Consider the following 24,656-nt stretch of genomic DNA (forward strand, 5'->3'; position numbering starts at 1 on the left):
TCTAATACTTATTCAATATAACCACGGACTGGTAGGTGCCTGAAGCGGAGGGCTGATCACCCTCCCTTCATGTGTTGACGATCAAAATAACACTGTTTTTATATGATGCAGTGCCCTATGCACCATCGGGAGCTGATAAGGGTTTGAAGAAGTAGTTTCAAAAACTTATGTTGTTTTCATCTACAGGTGAATAGTATAACTAATGTTTAATGAAATAACAGTCATTAAGTCGTATATTATACTAGTGTTAATTTTTTCAAACTTATTTTTTAATTGCCTGTGACATAATTTGGTTATTTAGTGTTTTCCTACAGGCAGTCTGATTTAAAGTTTTCACGTTATACTGTAGAATACTATTATTATGATAATGGCAAATACTGTAATTCCTGAACATACAAAATGTCGTGTAGATATAATTCAAAGTGGATAATACGCCTTGACTTTACGAAATATCGCCTCAATGTCTTAGTTCAAGTTGTGGAGGAATACAACGATCACTATTTTACACATTATGCTTTAGATTTTATAATATGGCTAATTTAATATCTGTGTTTTGTTTGTTCGCGCTAATAGGAAAGTATGTACTAGTTTTTTTTTCTTTTAAAAATGTATATTATAGATATAATACATGCCATAACGCTCACTCCTTCCAACAACGTCATATATCAAAAAACTTTATAAAAAAAAATTCAGGATGTCGTTTTTAAAGTGTTAAAATATAATTAAATTTATTAAAAACAAATATCAAACCACTTATTGAACTTTTTACTGTGCAACAGATCTTTTTGGGTAAAACCTGCATGTTTTTCTCAATTTGAAAAATATTTGGTTTATTAAAAAAAATAATTAAACAATACATTTTCTTCAAAATGCAAAAACAAAACTTTTAAAATAAAATTAGAAATAAATTAAGATTAAAAATAAATATTGAGTTGAAAATATGCCACTTTTGCTGGGATATGTTTTCTGGGCATTACGAAAACATGCACAACTGTCAATTGACGATTTTTTTATATATGACGTTGTTGAAAGGAGTGAGCGATATGTACATTAGAGGACTCTTTGCTATAAAACAATATCTTCTAAGAGGCCAAGATCAGAAAAGCGATCGCGGTCATGTTTGAAATAAAAGGGTAAATAGCTATTGTATTACGTAAATTAGAAAATAACAATGTTACATATGAGGAATTACCGTATGAATATTCTTCTTCTGTTCAAGCTTCAACCCAATACATCGTCTTTGTAGAATGTTGGGATCAGCTGTCCTCGTCCACAAGTTGTAGGTCCTTCTATCATATACAACGTCACCTAGGTTATGCATTCGAATCATGTTATCTTTCTGTAACAATGATTTTTTGGACTTCCTCTAGATGTCTTTCGAGAAAGATCCATGGTGATCATGGTTCAGGTTCTCTACGTCCTATGTACCCATACCATCTTCATTGCCTTTTCTCTACCTTACTTTTGATGTCAGTTACACCCAGGCCTCCACGAATGCGTGAACTCTTTATTTTTTAAACTTTATAAAATGTGCCACAAAGTATCTAAAAAAAACATTCAAGAAAAGGGACTCCAGCATCTAAGCATTCGCATTTTAGTAATTTCTAGTTGCCTAGAGTAGGTGATCGTCCAGCATCCGGAGCCATAGAGAAGTGCGGGTCTGACAATTGTTTGGTAGATTTTTCCCTTAAGCTTGGCTGGCATTTTTGAGTCACAAAGGACTCCACGGATTGAAACTTCATCCACCCCACACTAATAAAAGGGATTGCCGTATGAATGATGAAGCAATTACTATACTGTAAATTAATATTATGAATAAGGAGAAGAAACGAGGAAGGTATTTATGGGGAAAATGAAAATGATTAGAGAAAGGAATTTCATCACATACAGTTGAGGATTGAGTGTATGTTTAGGGATTGTATATAATTATAAAACTGTAAACCGTAAAAAAGCGTAAAGACAAGGATCAGTTAAGAAGTTTGTTTTGAAAATATAAAGAGGAATGAGTGCTATCACAAACAATTAGAGATTTCAAACATACCATGTATGAGAAAATAACACTTGAAGTATGGGGAATTGACGAATAAATTATGCATGTAAAATAAAAAGTTTGTTATCATGGACAGTTAAGATCAATAATAGATTTGAACTTTGAAACATTTTAATGACGAATAAGAAAATTAGTAGTATAACTAAATATTTCTTTTTTTATGCACTTTTTCATACAATATTATCGAAATGACTTTTCCAAATGCCACATTAGAGAATATAGCAATTAGATTTCGATGTTAAGAGTCATATTTATAAAAATTGCCTTTTTTTCAGTTGTATGATTGCATATGCCTATGGAAGGCAAACATTTCCAAAAAACTTTCAATTTGGAGTTTCCACATCGGCATATCAGATAGAGGGCGCTTGGAAATCATCAGGTTTTTATGATATTTTGTACCCTAAAGATAAATATGAGTATTATTTATTATTATTTTTTAATTGAGTGTCCATAAATTAAATATCTTTTAGACATTAAACGAGTGTTCATAAATTATATAGACATTAAAAGAGTTTCAATAAATTGAATGTCTAATACACATTAAACGAGAATCAATAAATTAAGTATTTTATAGACATTAATCGAGTGTCCATGAATTGATTATATTATAGACATTAAACGTGTTTCAATCAATTGAATATATTGTAGGCATTAGTTGTTTTTACACCACTTGAGTTTTTTAATGACTACTAGTTTCGGAAGCTAAACTTCTAATTTCAAATATAAATTATAATCAAAATATTTTGATTAATATATAATTTTAGATAAAGGAGAAAGCATATGGGATAGCTATACGCATCAGAAACCATCTCCCATATCAGACGGAAGTACGGGAGATGTTGCTTGTGACTCGTATACCTTGTACAAGAGAGATATAGAGATGCTGGAAGAACTGGGGGTCGACTTCTACCGCTTCTCAATATCCTGGCCTCGCTTGCTCCCGTCTGGCTTCAGCGACAAGATCAGTCGGGATGGCCTTAAGTACTACCACCGCCTTCTCGACGAACTGCTGGCACGCAACATCACCCCACACGTCACTCTGTACCATTGGGACCTTCCTCAAAAGCTGCAAGAACTCGGCGGGTGGAGCAACCCTCTGATAGTCAACTATTTCGCGGACTTTGCACGAGTGGTCTTTGAAAATTTTGGAGGCAAAGTCAAAACTTGGATCACTTTCAATGGACCTACGTTGATTTGTACTAACGGCTATGGAACTGATACTGAGTATGCTCCATCGGTGAGCTTTCCAGGTGTGATGGAATACTTGTGTGGACACAATGTTCTGCTCGCTCATTCAGCAGCGTATAATTTGTACAAAAACGAATTTAAATCGAAGCAAAAAGGTACGTGTTTTTTTTAATGTAAACTATGTACATACAAACTAACCGACATCACATTGCTTCTCAAAAGAACGCAACACCAGTCTTTGAAAACAATCTACATTCATGGATCTCTTCATACATATCTGCAAATTATTCTGACTCCCGACTTGGCCACTTTCAAGTATTTCAAATACTTGATCGTGCCATTTTCATGTTTCCCTCGGTTTTTCTCTGCCTCTACATGTGCCTCACACATCGCTCACTCCTTTCAAGAACGTCATAAATCAAAAATCGTTAATTTTCAGTTGTTTAATATTTACCCGCAACAGGGCAGAAAATGTCGTTTTTGCATTTTGAAGAAAAGGTATTGTTTAATTATATTTTAAAATATACAAAATATTTTTCAAATGGAGAAAAAACCTTCAGGTTTTACCTAAAAAGATCTGTTGCACAATAAAAAGTTCAATAAGTGGCTTGATATTTATTTTTAATATGTTGTATTATATTTTTAAACTTTAAAAACGTTCTCCTGAAAAATCAAGTTTTTTGATTTATGACGTTCTTGAAAGGAGTGAGCGATATGTTTTACTGTTATTTATTCACTCATTCGATTTACATGCCCAAACCATCTCAATACAACTTTTTTTTTATCTGTGCATTTATTTACCTACCATAAATTTCGTATAGCAAAATTCATAAATGAAAGTTTTTTTTTTAGTTTTACTTGGTATATATGACTATTTCGTCTTAAAATCCATCGTGACACTTGTTTCAATGCATTCCGAATAATTTTCAAACACCTAAACTACGGTAATACGGTGTTTGAAAATGATGCGGAATGCATCGAAACACGTGTCACAATAGATTTTAAGAAATAGTGGTATTTACTAAGTAAATTTTAAATAAAAATGGATTGATTTTATTACAACGTGACTGCTGAATCAATTAATGAAAATATTCATGTTATTTTAGGACGAATTGGTATCGCATTGTATTCTCCGTGGGTTGAACCTTATTCTAACTCGACAAGAGATCAAGAAATAGCTGAAAAGGGAATGCAATTTGTCGTAAGTTTATCATGATACTCATATTTTAATCAAATTATGTCTGTCATCGAAATTGTCCTTTAGTGTGGTAAATTCCTAAGCGTGAAGCAGCCACATTAACTTTGTTATCAGCCACAGGCGCCTAGCGAGTATTCCGCCCCCGGGAAAATGTAAGACGTACGTGCCTGTCGCGTACACCGCACCCACATTCGTTAAATAGCAACAAAGTTTTCTTTGAACCCGGGTAACATGACGTATTATTTTTTAAATATCATTTTCGTATTGAAAAAATAGGTTTTTCTTTGAAATAAATACATATTTGGTTTTGTAAAGAATAGAGTTATCGAAAGGTGAGTAGTTAAAAAAATTAGAAAAATATTTTTTCAATATATTTTCTGCTGAACGAAAAAAATCTATTATTTTTTGATATCTCATCAAAGATGAAGAAGAATATGGAAGTCTGGGTATTTACGGGGCTTGCGAGCGTCATAGGCTGGTTTGAGTGATCACTTTACACACGTGTAACATTCACCAATTCTACCCATTATTGACAACCACACTACTGAAATTCTTGGAAGTTCTATATATATGAACCAATTTAGAAACCTTGTTCATGAATCACTAGAACTTCACTAGAGACATCTATTGGTGAGATGTAAAGAAGCTTTTTATTAAGCAGAAACTCTTATATTAGTATGTGAGATCCGAATCCTGGATTATAATCACACACATGAGAAACGCCAGAAAATACCATTTTCATTTTTATTATTAAGCTTATAATTTGACCAGATAATTTATTTACAACATTTTGAGTGTGTCCAAATACTTGTTCACAAAATCTGGATTATCTCCAATTACAGGAGTTATTTTCATATTATTTTTTGATATCTCATCAAAGATGAAGAAGAATATGGAAGTTCCATATTCCATATTCTTCTTCATCTTTGATGAGATATCAAAAAATAATATGAAAATAACTCCTGTAATTGGAGATAATCCAGATTTTGTGAACAAGTATTTGGACACACTCAAAATGTTGTAAAGAAAAAAATCTAATAAGCATTTTTAAAAAAACGGGCGTGGAGAGACGTGTGACCTCTCCGCCCGCTTATTGAATTGTGTATTTGCGAGTGAGGTATTAGTCATATTATTTAAGCAGTCCGGCATTTATATTTTAAGAATGGATAAAAAAGTAGTTGGTATCTTAAGTTATCAAAAGATTCTTCTACGTATGCCCTGTCAGGTCCTTTCAATATCACTCTGGCAAAGGATTCGCGATCCTACGCCGTCCGGAACAATTCCATCTCTCATCTCATCCCGGTCCAGTCGCTAATGTTGCGAAGCCAGGATATCTGTTTTCAGCCAGCCCTTCTTTCTTTCATCCTGATGATTTGAAGAAGGTGTTATTTCTCTGCAGGAAATACCGAGATATGAAATCTTCCAAGACCAAGATATAAAATCTTCCAAACCTTGATATTCGACAAAAGTTCTTTGTATGATCCAGCTCTTCTTAGAACTTCTTTATTTGTGACCCTATACGTCCAGGAAATACGAAGCATTCTGCGGCAAAGGCATATCTCAAACGTTTTTATCCTATTCATCGTATTCACCTTAAGGGTCCAGGTCTCAGAGCCATACAGCAATACGAATTTTTAATTATCGAAATTTTGTTTTACTCAAGTCAATGAATAAAACGTATCCATATATTTTAACTTAGATGGTTCGCGCATCCCATACTTTAAAAAACTGGGGACTATCCTGAGACTATGAAAGTGACTGCGACCAACCAGAGTGCCCAAAAGGGCTACAGCGTTTTGCGTCTACCTCAGTTTACTCCCAGAACAACTGGTGCTGCTAAGGGTTTTTGCAGACTTCCTCGACCTTAACTGTTTAATGCTAATTTTGTTTTGTTGAAGCCAATGACAATTAAAACGTATTTCAACGTTTCTATGTATTTCAGCTCGGGTGGTTTGCGAATCCTATATTTTCGAAAACTGGAGACTATCCTGAGACTATGAAAGCGGCTGTGACGAACCGGAGTGCCGAACAGGGCTTCGCTGTTTCGCGTCTGCCTCAGTTTACTCCAGAACAACTGGTGCTGCTGAGAGGCTCGGCAGACTTCCTAGGCCTCAACTATTACACATCTCTGGTGTTCAAGGAGTTCCCGGGACAAAAGCCATACTATCCAGAAACTTCGATCGCAGACGACTTGGGTTTCCAAGCTATGCAACTGGATTCCTGGGAGAAATCCGCTTCAGAATGGCTAAGGGTGAGAAATTCCTATTAAACACAATTCCTATTGAGCACGATTAATTCTATTCAGACTAAGCTTCATTTGACATATTTTTCAGATATTCCGCTTCCAATACAGTAATTTTTATTTATTTTATTAAAGCCCTAACCATTTCAGGCCCAGGTACCAAGAGTTCCAAAGTAACATATGTTTGTTCAATTGAAATATTCATATACTTAAATCACGTCGGTTAGTAAAATAAAATAAAAATATGCTAAAATTCACGCTATATTTATCATTTTTTTTATTTAAAAAACAGACGTTTTCTAGAGTACCTGCTCTCATTAAAATAAATATTATAAGTTACTTTTTTTTTTAAATATTTTATGATAAGTGATTATTTTTATTTTATTTTATTTATTTACGGTTCACAAACAATGAAAAACATATTAGGTACAATAAACGAAATACAGTGCGATACAAATAGTTTTGATGTTTTTCATCAATTAGATGGGAACACAACAAGCTTACAGAAACAATAAAGGTGCAGGTTAAACACATATATAAAGAATAGAAATTTGGTTGTAAAAAAAGGGTAATAACAATTAAAAGTAAGAAAAATAAAAATAAAAATTAGAAGACATGACAAGAATTTGAAATTGATTTCACCAATCCGGTAATAGTCCTCTTGTATTTCTCCGTGCCATCATTAAATATGTCGATGGTCACATTATCAGTATTTTCTAAATTATTATACGATTATAACTACTAACTAACTAACCATCACGCCGCTTTCTCGCAGGGGTATACAGAGAGAATAAAATGTCTCACGAATATGTCTTTACAAACATTCTTCGCCTCTTCCACATACATGTACATACATCTCCCTTATACATACCCGCCGATTATTCCAATTCTCGACCTTTCTACGCAGTATTTGAAATAAGTTGAGCTAAAGGTTTGGTATTTTTTTGATGCTGCAACGATATTCAAGCCTCCTTGGAAAAATATTGTTATCAACGTGAACAAATTCTCAATTCTTTTTAATTACTGTAAAAAATATATGGCGTGTAGATAACACATCTCAGTATGTTTGCATTTTTGATAGGAGTGATAACATTTAGGGCATTGTATAATTTTAGCTTTGACATATACACATGACACGTTGATAATGTCATAGAAGTTAGTTTAATTAATTTTTTTCACTTATATTATACTTAAATTCGTCCACTAGGAGGATAAAGAATTGAAAACGTGGTACGAAAAAGAGATTTGTATCAGAGCATCACCTTTTATATAAGGGTGTCGTATCCATAATTATATTTTATATAATGACATTGATTATTACGCCATAAACACTCGGTAACAAACAAAAGTCAAGTCATAAAAAAAAAAACATGAAAATTTTAATTCTAATAAAACGTTAATTAATAATTTATTTTTCCAAAATACGTCACCAATTATTATCTATTTTTCTGCTGCTGAAAAGGTTGGCCACACATGGTCTAGTGGTTAGTGTCGCAGAGTCTTAAGCCAGAGTTTATCGGTTCGAACCCATTCTACACAATTTGATACCTATTTCTAATAATGAGCCGCTTAGGCTCACAGAAATAGTATGAAATTTAAATATTTGTGAAAATGATAAAAACACTAATAAATCTCTTTCCTTTAAAAATGAGATTGGTAGGGTAATAAATTGAAGGGGGGAGGGTTAAATAGTATTAATTTGAAATATGTGTGTCAATAATAAAAACAAAAAAATATTTTTTTAAATTAAAATAAAAAAAATAACTCCACAAAGTTAATACCGAAACCAAAAATAGTACAGATAACTTCTTTAAAATATCTCGATTTCAGATAAACCCGTCCGGCGTTAAGAACGTGTTGAAGTGGATCTCGGACCGCTACGGGAACCCCGAGGTGGTGATCACGGAGATAGGGGTATCCACAGGACCCGGACTCATGGACCTCAGCCGGGTGGCCTTCCTGCAGCAGACTTTGGGCCACGTGGCCACGGCAGCGCAGAAAGGGTGCAACGTCACGGCCGTGGCGGTCTGGTCTCTCATGGACAACTTCCAGTGGACCAGCGGATATACGTGAGTTGAAGCATATATACTAAATTAATTGGTTGAAAGTAATAAATAAAGTAAATTTATGTGAATTGGTAGAAAAGATAGTTAATTGTATACAATAAGTAAATTAACGTAAATTGGTAGAAAAGATAGTAAATAAATACCAGTTTTTTAATGTGAATTAATAGAGAATATAGTAAATACAAATAATTTGTCAACTATGGCGTGATATTCGAAAGCTCTGAATTTAAGCCCAGGTAATATTCAACATTTTTAATCAAAGTTTTACTTAGTAAATACCACCACTAACTACTATTAATTACTTAAATTAGTATTTAGTAGATTTACTACTGGATTTTACCACAAAGTGACTGCCGAATCAATTAATGAAAATATTTAACATATTAGATTTTTTTCTTAAAACGCAGTTTTTGTATTGAAAAAATAAGTTTTTCATCGAAGTAAATATGGGGGTTTAAAGAAAAAAAGTTATAGAAAGGTGAGGAGTTAAAAAAATAAGTAACAGATGGACGCGTGGCCAGGGCTGGTATTTTATTCGGAAGTTGATGTTTAAACTTTGTTGTGTAGATAACTTTATCTTCTGCTTTTGATCTCATTCGTATTCATTCAAAAATACATAACCCTTTTTTCCATTTCAGCGAACGGTTTGGATTATTCGAGGTTGACTTCAAAAGCAATAAGAAAACGAGGACCATCAGGATATCAGGACTTGTTTACAAAAACATTATTGAAACTAAAGCCGTGAATCCTTTCTACTCCCCTTCATATACTATCCGTTCATCTGCCTGTACTAATTCAAAACCAGGACTTTTTCTTCTGACTGTTCTAATTTCATATTTTTTTAATTTAAATTGAAATGAAACGGTAATGGACTCTTGACATATGCTAATTCTTCTTCTTTTCTTCTTCTTCCTGGCTCTATCCCAACTTATCATCTTTGTATAATGTTGGGGTCAGCTCTCCTTGTCCTCAGGTTATAGGTCATTCTATCATATACAACGTCACCTAGGCCATGCCTTCGAATCATGTTACCTTTCTGTGGCATCTATGATTTTTTTGGTTTTCCTCTAGATATCTTCCGAGGCAGATCCATGGCAATAGCCCGGGTTACAATGTATATTCAAAGTATATTCAAGTATGATGATGCCTGAGCTATGCTAATAAGCTGATTACTATTGCTTTTGACTAAACAAAATAAAATAAAAAGTTCTCAGTACCGACATCTAGCGAAAGGAATGGGTATTACACTATAAACTATAAGGTTGTTTTAAAATTATGTACTAGTTGATTTATATTGTATGTAGGTACCTATTAATATAAATATTCAATTATTTGTGTACTTTATGAGTCTGTGAACAAATATATATATATATATATATATATATATATATATATATATATATATATATATATATATATATATATATATATATATATATATAATCTATATATATATAAATATATATATATACATATATATATATATATATATATATATATATATATATATATATATATATATATATATATATATATATATATATATATGTGTGTGTGTGTATACGTATTACTTCTTTATAAAAAAAATATTAACCTTTTCGTATAGTTTTGTTCCCTTTCCTCAAGGCATTTTTACAAACTAGCGAGAATGGGTATACATCTCAGAGTGCCTTAACGATTATTGCTATTGTTCTATTCCTATTTCTTCTCCAAATTTTCTTTTCTAATTTCCAAAGACTATATCAAATACTTTGAGTCGTTGGTCAATCATGGGTAGAATGGTGAATGTTACACATACATTATGCAAAGTGATAACTGAAACCAGGCATGATAGGTAGTAAGCCTTGTTAACCTCACACTTCCATATTCTTCTTCGTGTTTGTTAAAAAAAAATCTCGCTTTTACAGTCTTTGTATCTGCATATATGGACATTAAGTTTAATTATGTAACTTGTTTGTAAAATAAATAATAACGATATAAATTTCAGACTATAATTGCATTAATATCATACAGAGGTTGAACTAATTCATCACAACTGGGACACTTGGTAATCGACTTGATAGATCTTGTTTTGATGACGTCAGCAAACATTTTTCCCGAATCTCTAATTTTTCGTGTCCGGTTGGGGCTTGAGAAATCCACTTCGTAGAGTCCAAACTTCTCCCTAAAAAAATACAAGGCAATAATTAACACTTGTTACTGATTTTTGTATATTTAAAACATTGTTAACTTTGTGGTTTAGTAATAATAAATAACACTCTCATGTGAGGTGGTATACCATACATCGCTCACTCCTTTCAAGAACGTCATAAATCAAAAAACTTGATTATTCAGGAGAATATTATTGAAGTTTAAAAATATAATTCAATGTATTTAAAATAAATATCATGCCACTTATTGAACTTTTTACTGTGCAACAAATCTTTTTAGGTAAAACTTGAAGGTTTTTTCTCCATTTAAAAAATATTTAGTATATTTGAAAAAATAATTAAACAATACCTTTTCTTCAAAATGCAAAAACAACACTTTCTACCCTGTAGCGGGTAAATATTAAGTTAAAAATATGCCTCTTTTGCTGGGATATAGTACATTTTCTGGGCATTCCGAAAACATGCACAACTGAAAATTGACGATTTTTTATTTATGACGTTCTTGAAAGGAGTGAGCGACATGTTAAAATTAAAAATGGACATTGGTACTATAAAGCAAAACAGGACACAAAATGCCGGACTCTCTTCTACCGGAACGGAAGGTCTGTTGACGACAGTCAACAGTCCGGCTTCTCTTGAGGAGTTTTACGTGGTCTCTTCACAGCAACGAGTAAATGATAAGAAGTTACCGATTTACCCACACTAATATAGATTCTACCTCCCAACACATATTAAAATAAAACACGTTTTTTAGCTAGAAGAAACAAAAATTCACTTGATAGTCTATAAACCTTTTTAAACGTGGGCAGAAGACAGATTTCCTGGCTCCGAATTATATGAGATTATATGGAGATCAGGACCGTCAAGGCGCTGTATAGAGCTGCCCAAGACAAGAATAATTACTCTCAAGTGATAGTCGATGTCAGGGGAACCTGAAATGACACGCTCAGAATAAACGAACACTCTCCTTAGCTCACAAGTTGCCATTCGGAGTTGACGTATTCGCTATGTAACGCACAATAAAAACAACATTTAGGAGTTTTTTAAATCATATTTTTTAATCATATTTTTTAAATTGTATTTTCATATGGCGTGGAAGTTTTTGGTAAGGGAAGGGTAATTAACTATGAGTATTTCAATGTTTTAGAATTTAGTACATAAACTTTGATGATGGCAAGGTTCTTGTCGAAACCGGTTGGATAAAGTGTACCAATAAAAAGTGGTTAAAACGTTTTATTTTATAAAGTTTATAAAATATGCCACAAAGTATCAAGAAACTCTATATTCAAGAAACTCTCCTTATCATTCATCCTTCATGTGTAATACCACTCAAAAACTGCTCCATGACTCCACATCACCATTACCGGTTTCAAAATAATCATTTCATCAATAACTGTAGACTGTAACTGTTGACCTGATGATAGAATGATTAATCCGAAACCGCGAAGTACAGTTTTTATGTGGTATTACTCTATATCATGTGTATCTGTGTACAGTGTACTGTGTACTATGGTATCATGTGTAATACTACTCAAAAACTGCTCCATGACTTCTTCACCACTGCTGGTTTCAAAATAATCATTTCATCATTAGTTCAACTGTAGACTGTAGACAACCGTTGACCTGACAATGATTAATCCGAAACCCAGTAGTCGTGAAGTATAGTTTTAATGTGGTTTTACTTAAAATGAACGATGAATGATAAAGAGGGGTTAGTTTTTATTTATTTTTTTGGCAACTCTGAGCAGGCAAAAAGGTCACATCTTGCTTCGCAAGATTCACAACTGGACCGAGATAAGAGGGGCGGAGGAGATCCAAAAGATTCAGGACCGCGAAGCCTTTGGGCGTCTGTCCACTACACGGAATTACACGGAATTTTACCGTCCGGCACGTCAGTTAGCGTTTTAAAACGACGATTGGTTTGGATTGGCTTGTGCTTTTGTCCATCTTTTTTTGGATCAGTGCTCTTGATCGGTGCGTGAACGCGTTGCGCGTAAATTCCATCACAACATTTTGAGTGTGTCCAAATACTTGTTCACAAAATCTGGATTATCTCCAATAACAAGAGTTTTTTTTTGACATATCATCAAAGATGAAGAAGAATATGGAAGTCTGGGCATTTAAAAAGCTTATTTTCATTTCACCAATAGATGTCTCTAGTGAAGTTCTAGTGACAATGTTTCAAAATTGGTTCATATTAATAGAACTTCCAAGAATTTGAGTAGTGTAGTTGTCAATAATGGGTAGAGTTGGTGAATGTTATACGTGTGTAAAGTGATCACTTAAACCAGCCTATGACGGTCGTCAGCCCCGTAAATGCCCAGACTCCATATTCCTCTTCATCTTTGATGAGATGTTAAAAAATAATAAGAAAAAGAAGATTTATATTTCACATTGAACCTAGACACAAAACATACCTATCATGTATGTAATAATAATGTAATATTTATGTCTTTACGAATTGTTAATGTCAAGTGATAATCCTTATCTAACCAGGTCGGTGGAGTTACCATAGGTTGATAGTCAACAAGTAAATAATAATAAATTGCTGTGGAATGAGGTCACAATTAACATCGTGAATAATCGAATGAATATAATGATGTGTTTGACAAATTTAGTCGATCGAATAAACTGACCAACTAACTAACTGCCACGCCACTAATCCACAGAGGCAGGCAGAGAGAATAAAATGCTACACCGATCTGTCTTTGCAAATAATATTTGTTTCTTCCATAGTCATCTAACTCCTCATACACACACGCTGATTATTCTGATTTTCGACCTACTTTCAAGTATGATTTTTGAAATACTTGATCATGCCAAGTTTACCTCGGTCTTTTTTTGCTACTATCGTATTCCAACTACTTTTGCCTCACAAATTTGTTTTACTGTTCTTTTTTACTTGTTGGATTCACCTTTCTACACCTTTCTTAATTTTATCGATAATTTTTATCTCAGTTTTTCTCTTCTCCTATCAACATTCGAACATCTCTCAAATATCGTATTGCTGCACATTTATCTGAGAGATTGTATTTCTCCTGTATTTAGTCAACTTTTATTCTTCTTTTGCCAACTCCAACCTTCACTTCCACACATTAGGTTCTGAGTCAGGACTCCGTTACGTACTCAATACTAGGATATGAAGCATCTATCTTTTTTATATGAAGACATCCTTCCAAAGTTTCGTTCTATCAACTAGTAGTTTTATTATATAAAATACTGTTGCACCAAGTAACGTCATTACAAAACATAGATCTATAAATCTATTGACTTACGAGAATCCTCTCAGCCACTCGAAGTTATCCATCAGGCTCCAGGCGGTGTAGGCCTTCACGTTGCAGCCGTCCTCTATAGCATCCAGGAGGGCGTTAAGGTACTGGTTCATGTAGGTTACCCTGTCTGAATCCTTCAACCCCCCTTTTGTGGAGAACCCATTCTCTGTCACTATCACTGTGATGTTTTTGTATTCTTCCTTGATCCAGTTCAAGACCTTTCGGAACCCCCACGGTACCACCTGTAAAAAAATAGTTCAATTTAAAACCTATTTGGGACAAACTGTTAATTACACATTCCGAACACCCTGTTTAGACAGTAAATGCGTAGATAAAAGAGAAACCATGTAAAAAATAATACTTTACACTCTTATCCACACCCATAGCTGCATCAAATTTAAACACATTAATTTAAACATTTGTTATGTCGTAGTCGTACAGTAGAAAGTGACCAACTGACAGAACTTAAAATATTCAAGAGGGCCATTTAAGTCACTTTTACTTGCCAAGAAAATAAGCATTAATGTACTTGGTCATTTTCAACAAGTCAATATATTATACTTCTAAGTTTAAAATTCTTTAGGATTTTTTTCAGGGCAATATTAAGCTAGAAAGATATCAAATAGTCAATGATCACGTTTTTGTACAACATGCACTTGGTCACTTTCTCCTGTATGACAACAATATGAAGGCTAGGTGATCAGTCCTTTGCTTTCGTGACCAGTCTAGGGTAATTTTAATTAATTTTAATTAATTAGTGAAAAAAATATATTTATTTTAACCTCCCTAGAAATCGAATCTGGTACTTACAGTGGGTAGCCAAATGTGCAGTCCACTACATTAGTAATATTATAGGTGTTTCAACATTAGATGAATCATCTTTTATTTTGTATATAAGATGGAAGTCTGGGCATCCCAGGGCTAAATGTCATGTCCACCTTCCTTTATATAAAAAAGAAAGATGTTTCATCTTTTGTTAAGATTGGTTGATGTATTGATGATATATTGATGATGATCATGTATTGATGTGTCATCCGTAGGGTAAATAATCCAGTGTTCAATAGAAAAAAATAAAATAAAAAATTATAAATAGTGACATAGTACAAAACTCTGAAATAAAAAACATCTGCGATGTCGAAGGTGTTGTGCGATGGGGAAGAGAAAGAAGACGTTTCTGGAGAAATCGTGTGGAAAGAGTAAGTTTGGATCGAGTGGTGGGAATAGCAGCAGACAGCAGCATAAGAAGTAACAGACCCCCAGAAAGACCACCTACATGATGAAGAGACAGCTGGTCTTCCACCTCTCAGGAGCGTATCGGAGAAAAACAGAACAATGTCCTAAATAAAGAAGAAATATTAATTACTGGAGACGTGGAAGAAAAGAAGAAATTTGGTGTCAAATTTCAGTAAAATAATAATAATAATAATAATTTTGGATGATTTATATAGCGCCATTTTCGTAAAATACTACTTCAAGGGCGCTTCCTTATACAGAATGGATTATGATATGGAAATGATAATGATAAAAATATATATATTAAAGAAAAACGTCGTCAATCGTCTGGGTCTGAAGGGGGAAAGTAGAGCCGCCGTATTATTGCGCCTTCTTCTCGGTTTTCTTGGGCTGGAGCATGGCTAAGATGTTGGAAAGGACCCCTTCCTGAGCGATGGTAGTGCCGGTGAGCAGCTTGTTGAGCTCATTTCATTGTGGATATTCAACTGCAGATGGCGGGGGTGATCACAACCTTTTTTTCTTACGATAGTTCAAGCTGTTGAAGCCGACCACAAATTTGAACGCTCCAAAATGAACAAGCGACTAATACAGAGACAAACCTTAAGCCAACTGGATGCCGACCCTGGCCAGCTGCTATCGAAGAACTCTCTAACTCCGCAGTCATCTCTGAAGGAAGGCGTATCTGGTATCTTTTGCTCAACCAAACTGGACAACCTCGTGGAGTAGTGGTTCAGCCCCAAGAAGTCTGCACTTCCAGATATCATCTTGATCTCTGCTTTGCTGAATGTCGGAAGACGACTGCGAGGGAAGTTCTGGTGGGCACTGCGGACCTCGATACGCTTTCTCATGATGTAAGGATAGTCCCCAGCCCGGGAAAAAATTGGATGGGCGAACCAGCCAAACTAAAAACAATATTTTGAGTGTGTCCAAATACTTGTTCACAAAAAAAAGTTTACAACATTTTGAGTGTGTCCAAATACTTGGACACACTCAAAATCTATCAGGTCAAATTATAAGGTTTAAAAATAAAAATGAAAATGATATTTTCTGGCGTCTCTCATGTGTGTGATTAAAATCCAAAATTCGGACCTCCCATACTAATAAAAGAGTTTCTGCTCAATAAAAAGCTTCTTTTCATCCCACCAATAGATGTCTCTAGTGAAGTTCTAGTGATTCAAGAATAATGTTTCAAAATTGGTTCATATATATATATAGAACTTCCAAGAATTTGAGTACCGTGGTTGTCAATAATGGGTAGAATTGGTGAATGTTACACGTGTGTAAAGTGATCACTAAAACCAGTATGTGACGGTCATTAGCCCCGTAAATGCCCAGACTTCTGTATTCTTCTTCATCTTTGATGAGATGTCAAAAAATAATATTAAAAAAGTAGATATTGATATACATAATACAATATTAATCAAATATTAATACAATTCAGTGTAGAGCAATTCCTCACGATACCAGAAAGGATAAAAACGTTTCGCACACTTAGACCTAGACACCGCAGCTAACGAAATGTTATTTTGTTTATAAATAATAGCACAAACATTGTTTTTAACATTTTTGGTACTTTTATCATTACAACCGTTTTTGAAAGGCACGTTATCTTTTTCGGGGTGCTATCCCTGAAGAAGGTAAAGATTTGGACTGTTGTATAATAATATAAGACGAGTCTTAAAATTTTTAAATTATTTTTTTTACTTAGTACCTAAATACCACTATTTCTTAAAATCTACTGTGACACGTGTTTCCGTGCATTCCGCATCACCATACGGTATTTGAAAATGTTGCGGAATGCATCGAAACACGTGTCACAATAGATTTTAAAAAATAGTGGTATGTACTAAGTAGAACATTAATTAAAAATGAATAGATTTTACCACAAAGTGACTGCCGAATGAATTAATGTAGTTTTAAAAACATGGATTTTTGTATTTTTGTAGCTACCTTACTGGATTTTGAAAGTGGTATAAATTAGTTCATATATTAAATATATATAAACATACATAGTTTTAGTATGATAGTGTATTTAGTGAAGGGTATATTATAGTTCTAAGTTGATAAACCACAATCGTCAATAATCTGTAGCCTTGAGTTCATATTGGATAATAACAATTCAACAGTACATAAGTGTCGCTTAGTAATCGTAAGATATTATCAAATCCATATAAGTAAATAAACATGTAAATATTCGTTGTTCAACATCCTAAATCTGCTAGTCATAAACCGATTGCTTTAAAATTTTGATGCAACGTTGCATTCGGAATACACGAATGTTTTTACGTGTGTTGTTTTTACTTGTGGCAGGTGAAAACTAGATTTTTTTAAAAAAATATTTTTTTCACAATTGCAGCGCCATCTGTTGAACATAACAGCAACACACGTAATAGTAAAGCTCATGGAGGACTGCGTGCTTTTTTACAGGTGCTGTCGCTTTTTATTCAGTATGTTTTTTTACCTCACAAGCACTGTAAAATTAAACATATTACAAATGCGCGCTTTTTTCCATTTCCAAGTTAATTTTTTTTTTTTTTTTTAAAAATCATTTATGGAATAACAAACAAATTTCCTTTTATGTAATTTGAATTTTACTGTATTATTTTAATCATACATTCTCAAAACAGGATGAAAATAAAAATTAAGCTATATAGGGATATTTTGCAAGATGACACATACAAAATTCTTCTGTGCAAAAATCATCAAGGTACCGTAGAACGGGGCTACTTGAACTTTGATGTGTTACTTGAGCCCAGTACAAAAAAAAAATCTGTATTTGGTCTACAATAATGAACGTTTCGACATGATTCATTGTTTCCCTGACAGGTGACACTTATTGTCACGATACGTTCATTATTGTAGACCAAATAAAGATTCAAATCTCTTTTTTGTACTGGGCTCAAGTAACACATCAAAGTTAAAGTAGCCCCGTTCTAGGGTAATTAGATTATCTTAGTTAACTCAAGAATAATTAGAAGAAGAAAAACTCACATTGAACTGAATTGCTCTTTCAGCCGCGTGAATATCGTCAGAAGACTCTGTAGCTGGCTCGTTCCAGTATGCGTCCAGTGTAATTCCAATATGTCCTAAAATAATCCTTATCATTAACCTGTCCGGGAGTATGGCCGTACATGTACGGCCATACCAAACTTTTCTCAAAGGAGTTTGGACGTACATGTACGGCCGATACAAAATATGATTTATGACACGATTTATATCAAAACATGTTAAAAACATGATTTATCGATATTTCGATAATTTTGATATAAATCATGTTTACTGGGGTAAATATCTTTGTTTATTCAAGAAAACATGTTGCTTATAGCATCGACTATAATATAAAAATTTAAAAGTAAAAAAAAAAACAAAAACAAATTCACTCCTCAGATACAGTTTTGTCCGGAGAAACTCACACCCAGACAGGTTAAAGAAGTACTCACACAAATCAAAACAACATTTTGAGTGTGTCCAAATACTTGTTCACAAAATCTGGATTATCTCCGATTACAGGAGTTATTTTCATATGATTTTTTGACAAAAGATAATATGAAAATAACTCCTGTAATTGGAGAAAATCCAGATTTTGTGAATAAGTATTTGGGCACACTCAAAATGTTGTAAATAAATTATCTTGTCCAATTATAAGCTTAAATAATAAAAATTAAAATGGTATTTTCTGGCTTTTCTCATGTGTGTGATTGTAATCCAGGATTCGGACCTCACATACTAGTATAAGAGTTTCTGTTTGGTATAAAGCTTCTTTACATCTCACCAATAGATGTCTCTAGTGAAGTTCTAGTGATTTAAGAACAAGGTTTCTAAATTGGTTCATATATATATGTAGAACTTCCAAGAATTTAAGTAGTGTGGTTGTCAATAGTGGGTAGAATTGGTGAATGTTACACGTGTGTAAAGTGATCACTTAAACCAGCCTATGACGGTCGTCAGCCCCGTAAATACCCAGACTTCTATATTCTTCTTCATCTTTGATGAGATGTCTAAAAATAAAATGACAATAAAAACACTCAAAATGACATTCTGACGTTAAAAAATCTAGTACCTACCATTTTGTTTCTTCCTAAACTCTGAATTGTATAGATGATAGGCTCTGGCATGGGCTAGAAGTACAGTATGACTGCACATGTAGTCTGCAATTCCTGAAGAGTTCAACATGGGAGCATTGCTCTGTTCCCCATATCCTTCCAAGCAGAATTCCTTGGGCTCGTTGAAGGTTATCCAGAGCCTTACCCTGTCGCCAAAAGTCCTGAACACTATCCTTGCATAGTCCTCGTAGTAATCAGCCAAAAGCGGATTAGGCCACCCTCCTAGATCCTGGAACAAAATCGGTCACTTAAAACACACAAGGATAGAGGAGTTTTTATGTCGCTGCTTTAGTAAAAGTTGTCACGGTCAATAATATACACCTACTGTGCGCCTGTCTCTTAGCTACAATAGCCGTTTATCCCTTTCACTGCCAAAGGTATATTTATCAACAAGATCCAAAAACTCATTTTGTATTTTCATAAATTTCACTTAATTATAATTTTTTCTCCTCTTTCAAAAAAAATCTGAGTTTTAAGTATTTACAAAAATACTTAAATTTTGTACTCTTTCTGTGAGCTTAAGCGACTCATTATTAGAAATAGGTATCAAATTGTGGTAGAGTTGCTTGTGGTAGAGTAAATTGTGGTTACTCAAACCGAGAAACTCTGACTCAAAGAGTCCGCGACACTAACCACGGGATCACAACCCGACACTACATATTTTAGCTCCATCTTTTTTTATTATTACAATGTATTTTATTTGTTTGTAATTCACTAATATATATATTTTTTTAAATCTAAAAATCTTTAATAGGAAAATATTTTAAGTGTTTCCCGCGGTCAATATTTTATCTTAAGAAATTGGCCCAGTCCTGGCATAAGAAGTAAATAAGAAAAACATTTTGCGCTCTTCATACAATATTTAGTAAAAATGGCGCTATACAAATCAGCCAAATATTATTATTATTATTAAGAACAGAATGTCAGAAGACAGAATTCCACGTATTACCCTTCAAGGAAACCCTGAAGGACACAGACCCCAGGCAGACCTCCAAAAAAGTGGATAGATAGTTGGCAGTCAACATCCCAAGAGTGACTGGCGGAGGCACAAACAGATCCTGAGGATCTATAAAAAGAAGAAGAAGACGAAGATCACCTATGACGACCGGATTTAATCATTATTGACATCATCAGTCATACTGTTAGGATGTCTGACTGACAACAGTATGACAGCTGCGAAGCAAGTGACAGTTTTTCTTCATCTTTTGAGTTTTCTGTATTTTTTTTCATCACTTAGGCAAGTGCGGAAAGTCCTCATAAATAGGGCATAGTTAATAATCATAGAATCATCTACGGACATTGATTTATTTTATTCCATTTTTCTTCATTGGCAGTGCACGGGTTGTACTGGCATTAAACTAGTTCTGAATCTAGACCATAATTATTATTACATAAATCAGCTGTTATTATTTCAATAACACTTTTTAAACAAGTCAAGACAGCTTATTGTACCGGAAGCATAAAATTAATATTGAACTTGGCTTTTTATTGCCTTAATATTTTTTGTCAAATAAAAGAAAATTTCATTGAACTTGACGTAACATCAAGGATAATGTAATATAAAAAGAGGTTTTAAGTGCGACATATAATGATAAAGTTGTGTTTAAGAAAATTGTATGAAAATACCTAATATACAAAAATTTCTAAAAAAGATATTCTCATTTATGTATTATGAAAGTGTGATAGATCGTGTTAATTAAACTTTCAAATAATTCTTAAGTGATTTAACATCGCAAATCTTCACTATTCTAAAAAGAGTATTTTCTAATCCACAACATTATGTAATCATCCATTACATTAGCTAAGATTGGCAAGAACACGAAGGAACAGTAAAGTACAAAAAACATTTAAAATAACTATAAAAGTACCCAGAATAAAATAACCCAACGACAACAAATAGGAAAAAACTAAAATTTATTCTAGCTTCACTTTGAATAACGCAATAATCTAGAATTCAAATAATGTATTAAAATTATCTATTAAATAAACAAGTACCCAGGAATAAATGTAAAAAATAACCCAGAATAAATAACAATTTGCTATATATCAATGAAGCAACAATACAGAGTTTAAAAAAAGTATTAAAATTCCCAAGTAAAAAAAAACAGAATAAAAAGTTTAAAAAACAACTTAAGATATTAACTTAACTTAAAAAATAAAATAAGCATTAACCAAAAAAAGACAATAGAAATAGCCCAGAATAAAAAGTAAGCAAGACGGTAAACAATGAATTAACAATGAAAGACTAGCTCGTTGGAGACCATCATCAATAGATTATCACCTGTAAAGCTTGAGGAAGATCCCAGTGGTACAAAGTTAGAATCGGCATGATATCCTTGGCTATCAAGTTGTTGATCAGAGTGTTGTAATAGTCCACTCCTGCCTTGGAGATGCTGTCGGGGAAACCAGTGGGTAGCAGCCTAGACCAGGAGATGGAGAACCTGTAGAAGTCCACACCCAGTTCTTGCAACATCTCGACATCTCTCCTGTGCTGGTTGTAAGAGTCACAAGAGACGTCTGCGTTCGTTTTGTCAAAAATAGCATCTGGATTTGTATGTACAAGACGATCCCAGATATTTTCTCCCTTATCTGCAAAAAATACCAAGGAGTTCTTTTTAAATATTATTTCATGTTTAAGAACGACAATGTTTGGGTAATGTACCAGGAAACAGAAACGGTCATAAAACATAATTATTAGATATTTTTAAAAATTCATGCAGGACATAAAAAACGATTTTTAAGCGGCAATATAACTCTGCAACCATATTTTTTTTATTGAATTACCTAAAGTGACCATGACATCTAGCTACCCCTTATGTAACACCGCTTATCGTACATAGGTTTCAACTTTATTAGGTTTATAGCCTATCCTACTTGTGATTGGATTTTCTCTTTATGTTTAAAATTACTTTAATTTCATGTTCAATAATTCATGAGTGAAAATTCTTGGCGAGAAAACTAGCTTACAAAGAAAGATAGAGAATATCTATTTTAAGATCTCTGTAGAACTCAAAATATTATTTTTTTAAATAAACGAATCGCATTATATAAACTTTTAGAGTCAGAAAATTGCCTAGTCATGATAAGATTTATGTTTAATATAAAGAATTTTATGAAAGTCTTTTATGTGAATTATATTCTTATTTTCATTTTTAAGCTCATTTTATCAAGAATAACAAAATAATTAATATTTCGTGTTCCCACTTACCTGAAGCATTCCAAGCGCCTTCGATTTGATATGCAGCAGTTGACACCCCAAATAAAAAGTTTTTGGGAAACTTTCTGATTTCATCTAATTCCTTTGAAGTTGATACAATAGCACTAACACGGTTAGAAAAAATATATTCAATCGATGTTATGTAATTAAATTTAGTTTTGATTTTAATTTCGATATAATATGATTGTTTTTGAGTCATTTAATTTCAATTTCCATATAAGCAAACGTTAAAAAAACATCTTCATATTTTTATTAATTCACCATAGGTTTTAATACCATAACACCATAACAGTTTTGTGTACTATCAATACGATTTTTTTTAATTGACTTCAATGTGTCAACAACTACAAAAGAAATTGTACTGAGTCTGTACAGACTTCCATATTCTTCTTCATCTTTGATGAGATGTCAAAAAATAATATGAAAATAACCCCTGTAATTGGAGATAATCCAGATTTTGTGAACATGTATTTGGACACACTCTAAATGTTATGAAATATTTATGTTTTATTTATATGGATAATAAAAATGAGTCAATGCCTCTGTCAATATTCATTTTAAATAAATGGAAATTTCAATTTTAATATCTTATTGAATCATATTATAATTTTAACGGTAATGTTTATTCAATTCAATTCAATGAACTGCACAAACAGAACGCTTTTACTTTGATTAATTAAATATAAATATTGACTATCAAAATAGATAATAAATGACAATTTAAAACACTGCATAATAAACATTAATAGATATAATCATCGTGGTAAAGACCGAAACACATCAACATTTATAACGACTTTTTTCTTTAACAAAACACACACTTTCTTTTTTATAACGCGAATAAAGCACTTTCGCTGAATTTAATACACATCCGTTTGTTGATCAATTTTTGTTTTTTAAGTGTGTAACTGTATTATATGATAACACATTAAATATAATTCGTTTTTCATTCTTAAGGGGGTAGTTTTAACCTTGTTATAAGTGTCAAAATAAAATATATCGCCCGTACGCTCCCCATGATGGTGTCGTAGCGTCTACACTTCGCGGAGATCTGAATAAAGCTGTTTTATTAGTTGATATTGATATAATTTGTCGGACATTCAGATTATGTCCTCTACTGACTATATATACTAGATGTATAAGTAAAGTAGGTGCTAGATATGGGCGATCGAATAAAAAAAACTAAATCAAGTAACGACTTCTTTAAAAGTCGGTTTTTTAAAGGTCAGTTTCACTATTCGGTTTTTGGTTTCGATCATTTAAAGCTAATCACACCAATCGATGCCCAAATTCGGTTGCGTATTTCAACTCCTGATATAAGTATATGCTCAGACGAATTTGTGACAAAACGATGTATTATAGATGTTCGAATGGTGACATTAGGAATAAATGCAAGGCTGAGATGAGCATTATTGATTTAATAAAGAAAGAAACTTCATTTTTTGATCCGTCAGTAAGTTTGTTGTTTTTTATTTCAGTTTTTTACTTGGTAAATACCCTTTTTTTCTTAAAATCTATTGTGACACGTGTTTCGATGCATTCCGCCTCATGTTCAAATACCATTTTGAAAATGTTGCAGAATGCATCGAAACGCATGTCACAATACATTTTGAGGAATAATTGTTTGTACCGAGTAAAACTTAAATTCAAAAAAGAAAGACGTATAGGGATGGTTTGGACATGTGGAACGAACGAGTGAGGGAAGAACGGTAAAAAAAGTATGAGGCGAAAAAATTATCAAATTTTAAAATAATTTAATCAGGAATCGGAATTATCGGAGGGTATGTATGAGGAGTGCGTAAATGTGGAAGAGACAAAGAATGTTTGCAAAGACATAGTGGTGTAGCATTCTATTATCTTTGCCTACCTCTGCAGGTAAGCGGCGTTATGTTAGTTAGTCAATATATTTGAAAATAGAATTAAAAATTAACATCAAA

General features: G+C 33.1%; 2 protein-coding genes across 4 annotated transcripts; one reads left to right on the top strand and one right to left on the bottom strand.

Moving 5' to 3' along the window:
• Window positions 1-406: 406 nt before the first annotated feature.
• Window positions 407-9,950, top strand: LOC148313888 (myrosinase 1-like). Its single transcript, XM_088269122.1, has 7 exons — window positions 407-577; window positions 2,326-2,429; window positions 2,815-3,393; window positions 4,345-4,439; window positions 6,379-6,687; window positions 8,509-8,747; window positions 9,383-9,950. The coding sequence occupies exons 1-7, from the start codon at window positions 531-533 to the stop codon at window positions 9,597-9,599; spliced, it is 1,590 nt and encodes a 529-aa protein (XP_088125248.1). The 5' UTR covers window positions 407-530; the 3' UTR covers window positions 9,600-9,950.
• A 773-nt stretch (window positions 9,951-10,723) lies between these two features.
• On the bottom strand, window positions 10,724-23,782 carry LOC148313889 (myrosinase 1-like). 3 transcript variants are annotated; one of them, XM_088272006.1, is made up of 8 exons: window positions 23,691-23,782; window positions 22,711-22,801; window positions 21,784-22,091; window positions 19,464-19,731; window positions 18,391-18,485; window positions 15,999-16,301; window positions 14,170-14,408; window positions 10,724-10,908 (listed from the first exon to the last, which is right to left on the bottom strand). In XM_088272006.1, the coding sequence occupies exons 3-8, from the start codon at window positions 21,973-21,975 to the stop codon at window positions 10,728-10,730; spliced, it is 1,278 nt and encodes a 425-aa protein (XP_088128132.1). In that variant the 5' UTR covers window positions 21,976-22,091; window positions 22,711-22,801; window positions 23,691-23,782; the 3' UTR covers window positions 10,724-10,727. The 3 variants fall into 3 exon arrangements, with proteins under 3 accessions (XP_088128132.1, XP_088127972.1, XP_088128049.1); XM_088271846.1 differs by having other exon boundaries at window positions 22,711-22,823; XM_088271923.1 differs by having other exon boundaries at window positions 22,711-22,958.
• Window positions 23,783-24,656: the final 874 nt, after the last annotated feature.

The sequence above is a fragment of the Brachycentrus maculatus genome, unplaced genomic scaffold (assembly GCF_059751285.1).
Source record: "Brachycentrus maculatus isolate JH-2025_06_01 unplaced genomic scaffold, ASM5975128v1 h1tg000004l, whole genome shotgun sequence".
NCBI lineage: Eukaryota > Metazoa > Arthropoda > Insecta > Trichoptera > Brachycentridae > Brachycentrus > Brachycentrus maculatus.